General features: G+C 43.3%; 1 protein-coding gene across 3 annotated transcripts in view; it reads right to left on the bottom strand.

Moving 5' to 3' along the window:
* The window catches only part of MED17 (mediator complex subunit 17), a 33,560-nt gene that overhangs the window by 1,563 nt on the left and 14,001 nt on the right, over window positions 1-17,996 (bottom strand). For all 3 annotated transcript variants that reach the window (XM_078783336.1, XM_068124561.2, XM_078783337.1), the window contains exons 7-11: window positions 13,781-13,914; window positions 10,657-10,844; window positions 8,199-8,336; window positions 2,476-2,593; window positions 12-171 (exon numbers count right to left, since the gene is read on the bottom strand). In XM_078783336.1, coding sequence (XP_078639462.1) covers window positions 12-171; window positions 2,476-2,593; window positions 8,199-8,336; window positions 10,657-10,844; window positions 13,781-13,914 — 738 coding nt within the window. The remainder of the gene's footprint in view (window positions 1-11; window positions 172-2,475; window positions 2,594-8,198; window positions 8,337-10,656; window positions 10,845-13,780; window positions 13,915-17,996) is intronic.

Below are 17,996 nucleotides of genomic sequence, written 5' to 3'. Positions count from 1 at the left end.
CAATAACTCACCGGAGATGGTGTGCTCACCACTCGGTGAGGTGATGCTGATGGAGGCTGCATTACCAGTAGTCTCAACAGGGCCAAGGCAGACGTGGTTACTGAAACTCAGTACGAGCCAGCCCATCACTTTTGCAAGTTGCTGCACAGCATGAGTCTGATGTTGGCACATCTACACCGACCAATGCAAGATCAATGGCTATCCGTTCCACATATAACGTCTCAACCCAATAGAAATACCCATGTTGGTTTGCTTTCAAAGTTGTGTTTTGCTTTCAAGTCAATCAGCAGTCTCGAGCAATTCCTTTTTTTTGAAGGTACCTATATTTAAAATTCTCGTGGTTCAAGTCATTGCGATGACAAAAATTGATCATGGACAGATGGACAACCCAAAAGTAATGCCTCTGGCGGTGGAGGCATAAAAAAATTTTTGCCATCAAATGTCATCGCATGCTTGGAGATAGGCCTCAATCTAAACTTGACAACAGGCCTCTTTTTTTTTTTGTATACTGAATCGAGGCTCGTGAAAGAGCGAACATTAATCACACAGAAAGACAAACCGACACATAAAACATATAACATCGGGAGCGGTAGACAAGATGGGGAGAGAGGGGGAAGGACACAAACACAACATTTGAGAGCAGGGACCGAGAGACATGGAGACATCGAGAGATCTGAGAGAGGGCGAGGGCTTTGGGGGGGGGCATGGGAAGGGGGCGGTGGGAGAGGTATAAAACATATGGACACTGCCAGGACTTCCAGGAAAGAAGTTGGAATTTCAAACAAGGTGGATCTGGGGTGAATTAGCGGGGGTAGAAAAGATCAAGGTTTTGGATGGGGGAAGATAAGAGATGGTGGTGAACAGCTGTTTTAAAGACCTGGAGGGAGGAGTGGGATTGAAGGGAGTGAGGGAGTTTGTTCCAGAGGCGGGAGAAATTCTCGTGGTTCAAGTGACTCGTGGTTCGTGGTTCATTTCACAAACAAACAAACAAAACAAACCAGACAAACAAAATATACAAAAATAGGGAGCGGAAGACAAGATGGGGAGAGAAGGGGAAGCACACAACCACAACATTTGAGAGCAGGGAGAAGTGTGGGAGGGAGAGGGCTTGGGGGCAGGAGGCGTGGGAGGGGGAGGGGGGGAGGAATAAAACACAAGGGGACCGAAAAAAAATTTGTATACTGAATCGAGGCTCGTATGGCATATGGGCAACACATTTACCATGAGGGTGAGCATTTCTCAGACCGATTGCTTCAGCAATGTTATTGATGGATGATGCCTTATTTTACTACAATACAAGATGGAGAAACAGTGATGGAGTAGGGAAGGATGTACTTTTCCAAATCAACTTTGAGAATTGTTCATTACAGGCAGGTGGCTGCCGTTTTTCAGTTTTGATGCTGCTCGGCACAGCAAAGTTTAACAGGGGACATATTTTGCAAGAAAAGAAATCCCAAGGAGGGAGAGGAGTTGGGGGGGGGGGGGGGGGGTTGTAGCTTTTAGTCATAAATGCTCCATAAAAAAAGATATCTACAATGGCATGCCAAGAATCACAAAATAATGTGAACTCCAATGCCACAATCAGCTGAATAACCAGCATTAGTCAGGTTCACCATGTTAACAAATATAATTTCGTTCAAAATTTTGGTAGATTAGCAAAACTATACATTTCAGGAATACTCAGAGCATGAGGAATCCAAAAATTAATGTTTGCATTTGCATAGACACCTTTGCGAAAATGACACTCAGGACAGTGATGAAGTCAGGTTCACTATGTTAACAAATATAATTTCGTTCAAAATTTTGGGATTAGCAAACCTGTACATTTTTGGAATCATCAGAGCATGGAGAATCCGAAAATCAATGTTGGCATTTGCACAGACACCTGCATGGCCGCCATTTTGGATTTTCAAAATGGCCACCATAAAATACATATTTTGCGCTATCTCGGCTTCTAGTCAACCTAGAAACTTAATTAAATATGCTAATCCTATGTTTTCTGGGTTAAGGAATCCAATAAAGGTCTCAAAATAGTGCTCAGGATTATAGAAAAGCAACAAACAAAGGTAATTGAAAACCATTGTCTTTATATTTGTGATATAACTGTATTACATAATACATGATATTGCAAGTCCTTTGAAGTTATAGGTATGGGTTTATAAAGCAAGAAAGCAGCCTTGTTAGTATCAGATTGAACTATAAGTCCGAGACACAGGATCTACTAGGTCTGCACCGTTCAGGAATATGCTTTTACAGATCTTCACTGTCCTGAGGGTCATTTTCGCAAAGGTGTCTATGCAAATGCAAACATTAATTTTTGGATTCCTCATGCTCTGAGTATTCCAGAAATGTATAGTTTTGCTAATCTACCAAAATTTTGAACGAAAAAACAGTGAACCTGACTACATCGTAAAGTGTACATCATGTACTGAAGTTGTCATAAATTATTTCCAAACTGGTGTTTCATACACAAACCTGAGACATCAAGAAGTCGATTATCTCCTGTTCCTGGTGAGAGAAGGTAAGCACTCGACCATCACGGTGCACCAGGCGCACTTGATCGACACCAACATTAAGTTGAAGCTGGATTGTCCTGAAATGGAATCGCAGTCGAGCAAAATATAAAAAAAAAAGTTTCTGCAACTATTTTGAATACATCAATGGCAGTATTGATCAACAAACCTCATCTCACAATTGCAGAACATCTCCTGTTGCTCAATCAAGTCACGCTTTATTTTGTTTTTTTTTTAAACACAAGCCAAACATTCATCAATGAAATAATCTTTTGAGATCACTTCCATTGATTGGTTTGTGGAAAGCCCTGTTGCAATTCGTTACAATTCATATTCAGCCGTTGTGCCTGAAGGCAGGTTCAGTGCTGCAGAAGCAGTTTCTTGGCTAAGATTATACTGGGTGGTTTGCCATTGCCTTCCCAGTAGCAATTAGGGCAGGAATTTGGAATTTGTTCATGATGCCTGTGACAGCTTGCCTACTCTTCACGAGTCTAACGCCCACCAATTAAGGCTGGCAGATGAGATACCCAGTTTAACGTTGGCACACACACTGATGAATCGCCCAGTTTGTGAAACACTGGGATGACCGTTTATATCTGGGTCGGGATTCAAACCCAGGCTAGACAGCTTAGATGTGAGCGTCTGTACCTCCATGCCATCCTGTAAGCCAATTCATTATAACAATGACAAAAATTCCCATTAATGAATGTAGCCAAGGAGAATTTCATTGTGACCGCCAGTGAAGCATAATTGCAACCCATTGAGAGGATGATCGGAGAAGGATCTTGGAAGTAAAGAAGAAGAGTGTGCCAGATAGTTCACAGCAGCGCAAAGGAGAACGAAAGCACAACATACAATTCCATACAGTTGTTTACAACTTGAGACAACAAAGAGCCACCTTGTAAAGCAAACATGTTCAACCTTTCACATCTATGTACCCTATATTTTCAACACAAATGGCAACTCGAAAGCATCTGAAAATGCAAACCTCATCCACGTCCGCTTTCTATTCCGACTTCTTCCGTATGCTAACATGACGCAAACAGGTACAACTAGAACGGTGCTCTTCAACGTCATGATGTCGACCAATATGCCTCCACCCACATTATTACATCATTACTGTATACTTGTACCAAGTTTGATTTAGATCCCTTCAGCTGTTTTCAAATATCACATTTTTACCTGACATCACCTCTGATGCCATAAGGCATAATCTAATCAGTTAATCTTTGCATCATAATATATACTTATACCAAGTTTGGTCAAAATCCCATCACTGGCTCACAAGCTAGCTCAATAACAGAATTTTTTTTACCGAACGAGACTTCTGGCCTTTGACTCCTTGACCCCACAATCTAATCTGTTTATCCTTGCATCATTATGCAAGCCATACTTGTACCAAGTTTGACTTGGTTCCCTTCAGCCATTCTTAAGTTATCGTGGTAAGGAAAACCTATTGTTACGTTTGTGGGGGTAGGGATACTTTAGTCCAGGTAGATTTGCATAGATTAGTGTGCTCCGATTGTCGTGAAGAAGAAGAACCACCCCATGTAATAAATAGGGATCTGGTAGGTCGTGTTTTTGGATTAAATGTTACGTGTGGCCACACGAAGGGTGGCTCTTGTGCTAACTAGCTCAGAGATTATGGGTAAACAAGCGTTACGCCTAGGTCCCCCGTCGGGGAAGTGATGAGTTGACAAAGTGGGACACGCAGAAAACATGCTATGATATATTTCGCTCACAAGGGTCAGACATACATGGAGGCGGCCATCTTGGATTTTGACGTGGCGACCAAATTTTCAATAGCGTTCTTCCTTATGCCTAGATACACCCACACACCAGAAGGTACTTCGCTTATTTTTCAAGATATTTCGCTCACAAGGTTCAGACATATATATGGTGGCGGCCGTCCTGGATTTTGACGTGGCGACCCACTTTACAATAGCGGTCTTCCTTATGCCGAGATACACCCACACACCAAATTAGAAGTTGGTACTTCGCTTATCTTTCAAGATATTCTTCTCAAGATTCAGACATACATGGCGGCGGCCATCTTGGATTTTGACGTGGCGACCCAATAGATACACCCACACACCAGATTAGACGTTGGTACTTCGCTTATTGTTCGAGATATTTCGCTCACAAGTTTCAGACATATATATGGTGGTGGCCATCTTGGATTTTGACGTGGCGCCCCAATTTTCAATAGCGTTCGTCTTTATGCCGAGATACACCCACACACCAGATTAGAAGTTGGTACTTTGCTTATTTTTCAAGATATGCAGGTTACAAGGTTTAGACATACATGGCATCAGACATACATGGCGGCGGCCATCTTGGATTTTGACATGGTGACCCAATTTTAAACAGCGTTCTTCCTTATGCCCAGATACACCCACACACCAGATTAGAAGTTGGTACTTCGCTTATTTTTCAAGATATTTCGCTCACAAGGTTCAGGCATATATATGGTGGCGGCCATCTTGGATTTTGACGTGGCGACCCAATTTTCAATGGCGTTCTTCCTTATGCCGAGATACACCCACACACCAAATTAGAAGTTGGTACTTTGCTTATTTTTCAAGATATTCATCTCAAGTTTCAGACATACATGGCGGTGGCCATCTTGGCTTTTGACGTGGCGACCTGATTTTAAACAGCGTTCTTCCTTGTGCCTAGGTACACCCACACACCAGATTAGAAGTTGGTACTTCGCTTATTTTTCAAGATATGCAGGTTACAAGGTTCAGACATACATGGCATCAGACATACATGGCGGCGGCCATCTTGGATTTTGACGTGGGTTGCACCCACACACCAAATTCGAATGCGGTCCTTCGCTTACACACGCACGGACGGACACACGGACGGAGGGGAAAGCCATAGTCCCCCTTTCGCTCCGCTGAGCGACGGGGGACAATTATCCCTTGTATGTCATTACCTCTTTATTCCTTTTGACAATACACCAAACGTAGAGCTAGAATTGCGCATTTAACTTCACTAATGAATAATAAAACCACCGGAAGACAGGATATTGAGCGCTGCCGCTAATGACTGACTTTGGAAGCGCACAGGACGGGCGGGCCGAGGGCCATGCCCTAGAGAGCCGTGATTGGTCAGGGTTATTGATTGACGGGGAGGACTGGTAGGAAGCAACTCGCTGATTGGCGAAGCGCGACCGATGACATGAGAGGCTAAACGATAAAGGAACGCGCTGGCGACATTGGCTCTCTCTCTGCTTCTGGTCTTGATCGCGTGCAGTCGGTATTTATCTCTCTCAATTCTGGATGAGATCGTGGACAGTCGTGTGTCGACGTTCCTTCTTGCTCTTGCTTCTTCTCGGGCTGGAGACGACAGCGCACATTCGCAATTCTCTTTTGTGTTCCCTTCTCGTTCTGGAGGTTAAAGCGAACAGTTGTGCTTGCTCGCTGCACAGAGAGGCTTCATCAAAAACGCCCGCGTTTGGAAACTTTGCTGGTGGTCGTGAAGAGGGTGGCGGGTTTCAAGGCCGGAACGACACGTGGACGAGCGCTGCCGGCTTGCTGCAGTGCGAGACACAGAGCGAGCGATTGCTGCCAACAAGCGAGCGGTTCCCGCCAACGCCCCGGACTATTTTGACGACACCCCACCAGTGATCAGAGTTAAGTGCACACACACCCATTTATTTTCAGTTATCCTTCCCTTTCGTCTGTTTTCAAGTCTGTTTGTGGGGACGTCCTGTTTAGGAATTTAGTTTCTCCTGCGTTTCTTTGTTACCGGCGTTTCTTTTAACTAGGGCATTGCCCGTACTATATCTATATCTAAAATTATATCCCCCCCCTCTATTTACATGAAATGGTTTGGTCCAAAGCGAACGGCTTGCGAGTACGGTGACAATCCCCCCCCTCTATTTACATGCAATGGTTTGGTCCAAAGCGAACGGCTTCCGGAGTTTGGTAAAGAAATCGCCATCGCGTGCACAAACGCGCAGGAAAGCGAATGAATCGCAAATTCGGTTTTATTAGTTTTAAAACATAGTTTAACGCCAACATAGTTTGCAAACGTGAAATAAATGAATACGCTCTCAAATGTGCCATCCGAGGCAGAGTGTGTCCTCCACGTTCGGCACACGCGATCGTTCGCTGCTCTCTGATTGGTTGAATCGTTTTTTGGACATAGCTCGGTAAGTAATTGTCCGATTAATATGAAACCTTGAAAAGGCACATCCTCGGGTCCCCAGCAATATACCTGGCAAGTTAAAAGTATATCGGACCCGTGGTTGTCGAGAAACAGCGGTCACAGACAAACAGACGTACAGACGTACAGACGTACAAACGTACAAACGTACAAACAGAGATTACTGGAATTATAGATAGATAAAGCCTGTTATTTTTGTACATTTTCGATCCGTTTTCGTTTGAGTTATTTTTTGCAGGTTTGAGGACTGCCAGTGGGATCCGTGAAGATAAGCGCTCCGGTCCTCCTCCCTCTTGTCTCCCGACGTGTATTCTCTGCCATTTGAACTGAACGCTTCGGAGTAAAAGCTTGTTCGGCCATCCGTTCCTTGGAAAGATTTTAATCGCAAGGAACGCAACACTATTACAGACTTTGACCCAGTGACCCCATAATCCAATCAGTTCATCTTTGCATCATAATATACACAAAGAATTAAGTTAAGCACCCCTACACAACGAATTAAGGTAAGCACCCCCTAATATATATTCTTTGTGTATATGTATACATTGGCATATATTCTAAGGTATGTGAGATCAAATAATGATTGGTATGACATTAGCAATTATCCATTGATGAAATTGAGTGATCAAAGTGAAAAAAAGTGATTGGTCGAGTCAGTGATCCGATCACGTGGGTCCTACACACGTTATTGACGCAAAGATCGCTAGAGGTCTTCTCAGAACAATGACTGTACGTTAGAAAACATAAACGTCATCCACACTGTCCGTGATGGACCTATAGCTCCATACTTAAATTGAGGTGAAAATATGCCTAAAATTCCCAAAAAATTTCACCTTAAATTATTCAGAATAAAATATTGAAAACGGCATGATTGTTATGTTTTTATGTGACCATAATATCACTTCTCCAGAAAATATAGCAATATCATGGGTATATTACACTGTTTTGACGACAACAAACTTGTAATGTGCGAGGTTGTAAAAAAACGGGGGGGGTGCTTAACTTAATTCTTTGTGTATATATAATTATACCAAGTTTGGTGAAAATCCCATGACTGGTTCACAAGTTAGCTCGGTTAACAGTATTTTTACCAAATGGGATGTCTGACATTTGACCTCTTGACCCCAAAATCAAATCAGTTCATCTTTGCATCATAATACATACTTGCACCAAACTTTGGTCACAATCACATCGCCAGGTCACAAGTTATCAGAGTGACAGGATTTTTACCTCACATGACCTCTGACCTCAAAATCTAATTTGTTCATCTTCACATCATGGTAAATACTTAATCTAAGTTTGATTGAAATCTCTTTAACCTTCTCAAGTTATCACGGTAACGAAAAACTATCACGGACGGACGGGAAGCCCGAAAACATAATGCCTCCAGCGACATCAGAGGTATAAAAAGTTGTCGTTGTTGACAAGTACCGTACTTACCACATACCACATGGTCATATAAAACTTAACTTCTCTGCAGTCAAATGACAATCCTCTCCTCAGACTCACTTGCAGATCTGTTCATAGCCAAGTGAAGTGATGAGCACTTTCACTGAAGACTCGTACACATCACTGACATTTGACCAGTGAGCCTGAATCTGTGGGTCCTCAACACGAATGGACAGCTTGTCAATAGTAGCTGCAGTTCTGTGGGAAAAAAAAAAAAAAAAGTATAAGAAATTATCGATTTACAATCAACACTACGATATAGTAGAAATTGGTATAAACAATGTTGTATAAAGGTCATTAACATTTAAAAAAGGATAAATCGAAGGAATAGTCAAGAGGTAGTAACATTTAGTGATAAATTGCAAAGTATTTTTTTAAAGAAAACTTGAAAATAGTAAAGTTCGGTTGTGGTAAACTTTCTGAATTTTTATTTTCTGAAGGACATTCTCCAATCACAATCAGCAGCTGACATAATGGTAGTTGAACATTCACCACAATGCTCAGCAATTTATTAGATAGCTGGTTTTTTGGTATAAATAAATAAGGCTCATGGAAGAGCAATGAAATAGAACAGAACACAACAGAAAACACAGTGGAAAGTGTTGGGACACAGCAATGTAGAGGGACATTTGGAGGAAGAAAGGGTGACAGGAAGATAAAACGGGGTGAACAAGCAATTTAATATAAATAATTGGGGAGGGTAGAAGGTGGTGGGTGAGGAAGGTGAAGGGGACGCCTGGAAGAAACGAAGGCATGGGCTTTCAGAGGATCAATGAGGATACAAAAGATCATAAATATGGAGTATGGATGGAGAAGATATGAGCATTACTGAGTGCTTTTCATTACGACCAGTTATTAAGCAATTGATCATGGTGATACACATGATCAATTTTTTTTTTTTTTTTCTGGTGTTTGAACTCCCCAAAAAGGCGGCAGTAGTGGATTTGCCTTGCAGAGCAGAAGGCTTGGCAGCCCACCAAAATAAGTTTAGCGCTCCAATTGATTCAATCACAGGACATGATGTTAATGATCCTGAGCTAAGTGCATAACTTGAATTGCAAGCAAGTTCAAGAAAGATGTAACCTACAGTGTTTTCACAAGTGGAAATAGAATGGCATTCGGTAGATCACATTCTTCGCGAGGCTGAACAGTTTACGTTTTGTATCCCACCGATAGGTCGGATGTAGATCCAGACCTGAACAAAAAAAAAAAAAACTATTCGACTTATTGTCACCTAAACAACGCATCCATCAAATTTTGCCTGAATCCGTCCACAACTTTGAGATGTCGTGCTATATATCGTATTTTGCCCCATCTCTCAATGGTGAAAAATCACTTAAAAGTGTAGTATCAGGATCCAGATCTTCACCAAAATCTAATCAATTCGTCCATGTCACACGTCAAAACTGTCCACCAAGTTTCGTCTGAATCCATCAACTTTGGAATATCATGCTCATAAAGAGACAGACAAACTAACAGGGATGAAAACAACCTCCATCCACCTTTGGTGGCAGAGGTAATAAAACAAGGTGGTTGGGGAAAAAAAAAGAAAAAAAAAAAAGCAGGATACAGGTAAGCTTTACTTTTAAGGTAAAAGTCATGCATTATCTGGTGTTAATTAATCATTCACATTCCCAGCTCTTACAGCAGCTCATTAGTGTAATCTGGTGCTTTTTCGACTCCATGCAGTCTGCACCAGTTTGATTTGATATTCTTCAATGCTCCTCGCACTCGCCTCCTATAGCAGGGCTTCGTGGTCTTCTTCAGATGGAATGGTCTTTACTTTTAATAATTATTGAGTGACTGCAATGTAGAACTTCATCAATCTCTCCTTTGGAGTACAATAAATCATGAGATTCTCGATGCAGTGAAAGAAGGGCCGAGCGAATGCGTTTGTTCATTCCAGGCTGATTATTTTGCTGTTTTAATGTTGAGGAACAGAGTGGATCATTACAAAATACATAAATCGAGTGATGAAAGATTATTCAATAGAACGATGTGTGAAATTGTTGTTTCATTGCCATTTTTTTTACAGGCTCTTTGGCTCATAGTGGTGGTGACACACACACACGACGAGACAAACAGCCACCGAGCTTGGGGAAAGTGCTGTCACTTCACGGGCCACTCTGTGTACCAGCGACGCCACACCAATGGTGCCACCTTTCCTACCGCACTCAGCGGGGCATTTCCTCCTCTCTATGGATGCCAACCGATGGGGATTGTCCGTGCTCTTATCCTTTTAAATGCTGAACGTCAAACACGGAAGCAGCACGTACCATGTTTTAAAAGTCTTTGGTATGACTAGACCAGGGTTTGAATCTCACAGACACGGAGCGGACGAGTTAACTATTACACCATCTGTTGGTGTCTGTTGCACAATCACTTTATGCCAATAACAATCATTGTTAGGGTGAGATCGCACACTTCAACACAAATTGCGATGGTCAAATCATGTTAATTTGTTATTCAAGGTTTAACCAACAAGCCCTGTCATCAATTCAAAGTGTCCTGTTGGTACCTTCGTCGAAGACAAACGTGCTTTGCCTGCTTTACGATCTTCTCCAGGAGGCTCTCTGTTTTTTTAAGGGTTTCTAGCTCAGCCCGGCTGCAGGCTGTAGGGCCAGCCAGACGCATGCGCTTTGTCAGGCCCAGTGGTCCGGAGACTGGGTGTGGAATTGTGTTTGGGTTCAAGTTGTTTCGGTGCAACTGAAAAGGAAATGACATCACTCATGTTCCAAAGACTGTTGAAATACAGTTCATAACTTTGAGGAATACAATTTTAATTTAACAAGGTAACAAAGTGACCTCAACTAAAATAAATCAACCATTTGCAGGAAAGCCAAAAATGATAAACCAACAGGCCATACTATAATAGAACTTGGTGATCCATCAATATATTTTAGTGCAGAAAGAATAATTTGCGAATTGCCCCATTTTATGGAACAACTGTTGTAATTTCATAGTGATGCAGTAACCTTGTATGAGCTCCATCATATGAAAAAGGCCCCTGCACGTTTCATATATCGTCACTCATTCATTTATAGTCACATTATCACTTACAAAATGCATTTCAAAAGGGAGATTTTTAATTGAAGTGAAATTTATCAAAGGTGGATGGAGGTTATTTTTTCACCCCTGTTTGTTTGTTTATCTGTGAGCAGGATATCTCAACGTTGTGGTCGGATTCGGACGAACTTAGGTGGACAGTGTGTGTGTGCGACAAAAATTGTTTAGACTTTTGTGAAGATCCGGATCTGGATACGAGATTTTTAAAGTGATGCTTCACCATTGAGAGATACTACAGAGCACAAAACTGTATATTCCACGATATCTCAAAAAGCTATGGACGGATTTGAATAACACTTGGTGGACAGGTTTTGTGTGTGACAAGAACGAGCCGATTTGATGCTGGTCAAGGTCAGGATGCAGATCCGACCTATCAGTAGGATACAAAATGTAAATTGTTCAGCCAAATTTAGTCCATAATCGATCATGTAGTTTGTAATAACTAGGGCATGCCCGTACTATATATATATCTAAAATTATATCCCCCCCCCCCCTCTATTTACATGAAATGGTTTGGTTCATGAAATGTTTTGGTTCATTCGCAACGCCAAAGCGAACGGCGAACGCTTTACATGAAATGGTTTGGTTCATGAAATGTTTCGGTCCATTCGCAACGCCAGATGAATCTGGTGATGAATCCAAGATGAATGAATGATCGTTTCAAGGCCATTTTCCCCACTAGAGCGGGGGTTAGCCTTGCGGGCCCCATGACAATCATGGTTCCCTGTTTGAGGCAATGTTTTTATGGCCGGATGCCCTTCCTGACGCCAACCCTTGGTCACGCTCTTACGATGCGCAGGGATACGGTGTACCTATTCTAAATCGGGGTACACACCGGATCATTCATCCCAGCAAGCTGGTACTCAATTTGCTGACCTCGGAAGGATGACAGGCTGAGTCAACCCCCCTGGCGTTAATTCAGCGATCGACCAGGATTCGAACCCAGGATCCTAGGATCCCAAGCCGGCACCCTAACCACTAAGCCAACACCAGTTTGTGAGAATTTTTTTTTTTTTGTGAATACAAGGGATTAGGGGAGGGAGCCCGTGGCCACCTTCCCAGGGGCGATACAGCCATGGGGGAGCAAAACTTAAGGTTAGGGCATGTTCACGATGCCACATGACCAGTTTGGTCTGGATGCGGTTGTGGGTTTCTGAGAATTTTTTTTTCATGAAAAAGGAATATTTGGGGCAAACCAAAACCCTTTCACCCTTTCTATAGGGGGCGCATCCAGATGGGGAGCCAAACTCCATGAGACTGTGCTGTCCTGATGCATGCATCATACCAAATTTGGTCCATATGTCAGGTTGTGAGAAGATGTTTTAGTCAAATGTTTACGGACGGCCGGACATTAGGACACACTGAGGTTATTTTGGAGAAATAACCAAAAAATACCAGTTGCAGAGGCAATATCACAAACATTCACAAAATTTATCTGACATGCACAGAATTCCATACATACCAACCACTCACAAAGCCAAATAATAATTTACATTGAAATGAAAATTAAAGACTATTTCACAACAAGAACTTTCAATCACTTGAGCAAAAAATTAATGAACGCCTTGGAACAAGCAGCAACCAGTTGTGTGAAAAACCTAAATAATGTCATGGAGAGTTTGTCAATGGGAAATGTCAATGAAGCAAAATATCTTTTCATCTGGGAAAGTGAATGAAGTTTTAGTTTTATTCTTTGCTGGGACTAAGGTTCATGGAGGAGCTGTAAGGTATAAATAGCATACTCGTTTTGTATTCTGTCCGAGTCATTTGACTCAAGAACATTTCCAAAAAAATGAGAGGTTGGGGAGGTGGCGAAACAACTGCATATAAGGATGTAAAGCGAAGAAGGATCGTTAATTAGGAAGTATATTGAGCTGTTTTTTTCCCCCCACCCATGTCTCGTTTGAAAAGCCATTTTTGTCAATGGCCGATTCAATATCCATCATAAATCTCACAAATGTTTTTTTTTTTTTTTTTTTTTTTTTTTTTAAGTTTCTTTGCTTTTGTTTTTTTGGGGGGGTATAAAGCTAGGCTGATGGCAGAACGAGCAGATATGATAAAAGGCAATGTGTTGGTGGCAGGGCAACAGATAGAAAACAGGTAAGGGAATGAACAAAGACACGGAGAGAGGGACAGGGGAAGAGTAAACACAATAACCTGCAAGTAAGATGGTTGGGTGAGGTATGGTTAATGGGAATACAAGAGATCATGGGGTAGGGATTGAGGATGACATGCAGGGGTGGTGCACCACTTGCTTGAAGCCCTGGATGGAGAAGTACGATTGAACAGTCTAGAATGCAGTTCCACAAATGGGAGAGAAACAAATGACTGGAGGTGGTTGGAAAGCTTGGGATTTAATCAATGTCGGTTAACAGAAGAATGCGTGCATTGGCAGGAATGCTCGAGTCGGGTTTAAGGGCTGAGAGAGACGAGGCACTTGACCAGTTTCATTCATAATACAAGCTTTTAACAGGATCTTACAGAGCTGAGAAACAGACACAAATACAAAACCGGAAGTGTAGTTCCCCAACGTCTTCACATATACAACCCAAAAACAAGCTAGTTACAGATCTAACCTCTCTCATGAGCTGGTGGAGATTGTGCTCCAATACGTAGAGATGATCATCAGGCTGAGTTGGCTCAACAGGTAAGCGGGATTGACCTCGTTCATCTCCAAGCACATGACATAGAGACAGTGACAGCTGCAGACCTGCGAGCAAGGAATGAATTTAATCGGACAAGCCATTCTGCTCGAAATTGACGGAAACCAATTTCATGATGGCTGCCATGGCGGCCATATTAAAAATCGCAGCGCGCCCATTTTCGGAAGTCACCTTCCTCTACTCAACCCCAACACACACTGCAAAAATGGATTTAATCGGACAAGCTGTTCGGCGCGAAATTGACGGAAACCAAAAGTTGACGGACGCCCGGACGACAATACCCCTTAGCCCAATTTGGGCTGAGGGGTGAAAAAGTGCCAAAATAGATCCTTGCAACTACAGACCAATCAACCTGCTCCCAATTATCAGCAAAGTCATGGAATCAATTATTGCTTCAGATATCAAATCCTTCTTCTCCAATGGCTTGATCTCTGATCATCAAATTGGTTTCAGACCAGGTCACTTTACTCTGGACATGCTGCTTCTGCTGTCTCAACAATGGATGGAGGTCCTCAATGTCAAACTGGAAATTAGAGCAGTCTCCCTTGACATATCACGTGCCTTCGACACGGTCTGGCACCCCGCTTTGCTCACCAACTCTCCTCCTATGGTATCCATGGAAATCTCCACGCATGGCTTGCGGACTTCCTCTCTGGGCGTAGACAACGTGCGGCCCTGAATGGGTTTCTCTCATCTCCCCTTCCTGTTCATGCTGGAGTTCCCCAAGGCAGTGTTCTGGGCCCTGTGCTTTTTCTGGTCTTCATCAATGATCTCTCCGACTCTCTGGAAAATCCCCTCTGTCTCTTTGCTGTTGACTCCACTCTCTGCCGCTCCATACCTCATCCCTCAGATCGGCAGTCTGCAGCCTCCTCACTTTCTGCAGACCTGGACAAAATCATAGACTGGTCAAACAAGTGGAATACGTCTTTCAATCCTGACAAATCTCACACTCACAATGTCTCTCCGAAAAGACCGACTGGACAACCCTCCCATCTACATTCTGAACAATCCTCTCCAAGTTCTGTCACTCAAGCTTTTGGGTCTCACTATCTGCCATGATCTTTCCTGGGAAAACCACATTTCCAAGCTGGCCTCCAAAGCCAGTCGCCGACTGGGCATCCTCCGTCATGCGAAGTCCTTCCTTGTGTTACGGATTCGTCACTTCCGTCTTTGTGGTTTTCATCCACTGGAAGCATTTTTAGTTTCATATACTATTATTGTTATAGTTTGAGTGTGAAATGGAGATAAGTGTCTTCAAAGGTAAAAATTAGTGTTTCAAAAGAAAAACGAAATGGATCGGGAGAAACCGGAAGAGGAGGAAGAAGCGGCTGGAGCGAATCCAGAGAGATCGGGAAAGAAAGGCCTATCTGCTTCGTGGTGTCGAGCGGACGCTGGTGGACGTTGGTCACGAGCTAATATTGGTTTCCCCGGGAAAGGGATTCCTGTGACAGTGTCGGTATTGCTGTGGCAGATAAACCTGCGTGATGGGTTTTGCTGTTGGTTCCGAAAGTGAATCATTGTTGGAGAGCAGGTACGCCTCCATTACGGGCACGTCTGCCATTTCGCCTCGCACCAGCCATTTCACCTCGCACCAGCCATTTCACCTCGCACCAGCCGTTAGCCTGGTTCTCGTGTGTCGTGGATTTTGCTTGGGAATTCGCGGTTCTCCGCTTGGGAGCCGCTGCTCGTTCATGCCAGCGTCATTGTCTGGTGAACCAAAGGTGTGAATTCCCAGTCGCCTTTTGGGTGAACTTTTGCCTGACCGACGTCGGCCCAACACCTCACCAAGCGGCTCTTCGCGTCGAGTGTCGGCCGTCCTGGGTTCAGGTCTTGGTGCGACCTTTTTTTTCTTCTTTTTTTCTTCTTCTTGTGATCCCCGGAGCGTGGATCGACTGTGACCTGGTGTCGTGACAGTGACTTTGGGGGTGTTACAGTTCGCTCATGTGGAGTAAACCACCTTTAGTGGATCCGGGGGTCACAAGAAAAAAAGGGCGCACCAAGACCTGAACCCAGGAGTAAACCACGAAAGGTGGTTTACTCCACATGAGCGAACTGTAACACCCCCAAAGTCACTGTCACGACACCAGGTCACAGTCGATCCACGCTCTGGGGATCACAAGAAAAAAAGGTCGCACCAAGACCTGAACCCAGGACGGCCGACAGTCGACGCGAAGAGCCGCTTGGTGAGGTGTTGGGCCGACGTCGGTCAGGCAAAAGTTCACCCAAAAGGCGACTGGGAATTCACACCTTCGGTTCACCAGACAATGACGCTGGCATGAACGAGCAGTGGCTCCCAAGCAGAGAACCGCGAATTCCCAAGCAAAATCCACGACACACGAGAACCAGGCTAACGGCTAGTGCGAGGTGAAATGGCTGTTGCGAGGTGAAATGGCTGGTGCGACATTTCAGTTCGCTCATGTGGAGTACCGTGAGTTATTGAGTTAAGAAACTGGTGGTACCATCATAGGAATTATATGGTGTTTGTTGTGCAATTGAGGTTCTTGTACTTGTGCACGTTGTTATTATTGTGCGATTTTAATACAATACTTGGGTTTTGTAACAACCGATTTGTGTGGTTTCACCATTGGTCATTGGCACACATAATAGCACATCTTTCTGCCGTGACTCATTTCGGGTCTCGGAGGTACACCGTGACCGGGGTTTGGGGAGGAGCACGTAACACTTGGCACACCCGAGCTGCTCACCACATACAAGGCTTTCATCCGTAGCTCAATGGAATACTGCTCTCCCCTCTGGGCCGGTGCTCCTGCCTCACACCTAGCTTGGCTTCACGCTGTTGAAATCAAAGCTTTCAGAATCATTGGAATCTCCCGTGATGAAGCTAACTTCGAGGGCCTTTCACTCACTCACCGCAGGCAGGTTGGTGGTCTTTCTGTATTCTACCGACTCCTCTCCGGCCTAGCTCCCCCAGCTCTGTCTGTGCTCTGTCCCCCAAATATTACTACAGGTCGCACAAGATCTGCCAGCAAACCTCTTATGGTGAAACTGCCAAAATCAAGACTCTCTGCTCACCTTCACTCTTTCATTCCTCTTTTCTCCCACCTCTGGAACAAACTCCCTCACTCTCTTCAATCCCACTCCTCCCTCCAGGTCTTTAAAACAGCTGTTCATCACCATCTCTTGTCTTCTCCCATCCAAAACCTTGATCTTTTCTTCCCCCGCTAATTCACCCCAGATCGACTTTTTTGAAATACCGCCTTTTTTCCCTGGAAGTCGTAGCAGTGTCCATGTGTTTTCTATCTCTCTCACCCTCCCTACCATTCCCCCATCCCCCAAACCCTCTCCCTCCCACAGATCTACCGATGTCCCTGTTCTCTGCTGTTGTGCTTGTGTGCTTCCCTCTCTCTCTCCCAATCTTGTCTCCCGCTCCCTTTATCTTATGTGTTATGTGTCAGTTTGTTTTTATGTGATTAATGTTAGCTCTTACACGAGCCTTGATCCTGTACACAAAAATAATAATAATAATAATAATAATACAAAGATGCGGACGGGCTTTGCATTTTCAGATGATTTCTAGTTTGCCTATGTAATGCTTATGGCATGTGCTTCCTGAGGTTTTAAAAACATTTAAATTATAAATCATTATCTGGGCACTGCACAAAGATAGATAAGGCCTTTCATGTTAAAACCAATCGTAATTTTTTTTAACGACTTCCAATTTCTGAAAACTGGCCCATTGTCAATGAGAATGAAGCAAACATGCGATATTTCAGCTTCATAGACATTCAGTCTTCCTGATAAAGGCCAACAAAGCAGGGATCCTTATACTTGCTTGAAAGGGACAGCTTAACTTGAAAAGGAAATAACTTTTTTGCAATTGCAGCGAAAAAGCAGAAAATATATTAATTAAAAGCTCTTCATACCAGTTATTGTGGAAGTTTTGAAATTATATAGCCTTGGGTGGAACTCTGTTATATTTTCAACATGAACATTGCAGAATGTGCAGCAGTAGCCATCATAAAACACTTTGGCATATAACTTCAGATAAATCATCAAGTTTGTTGATGCACTGAAGAAAGGTAAAAATTAATCCTTTTTAAAATCAATGTTTGACTTAAAATGTGTGCATCGATTTCATTTTGCTATTGAATAGTATTGTTGCGTAACA

Source organism: Myxine glutinosa, chromosome 8 (assembly GCF_964187855.1).
Source record: "Myxine glutinosa chromosome 8, kmMyxGlut1.1, whole genome shotgun sequence".
In the NCBI taxonomy this organism is placed as follows: domain Eukaryota; kingdom Metazoa; phylum Chordata; class Myxini; order Myxiniformes; family Myxinidae; genus Myxine; species Myxine glutinosa.
The sequence above is the reverse complement of the archived record's forward strand: the minus strand, read 5'-3'. Positions and strand labels throughout refer to the sequence as shown.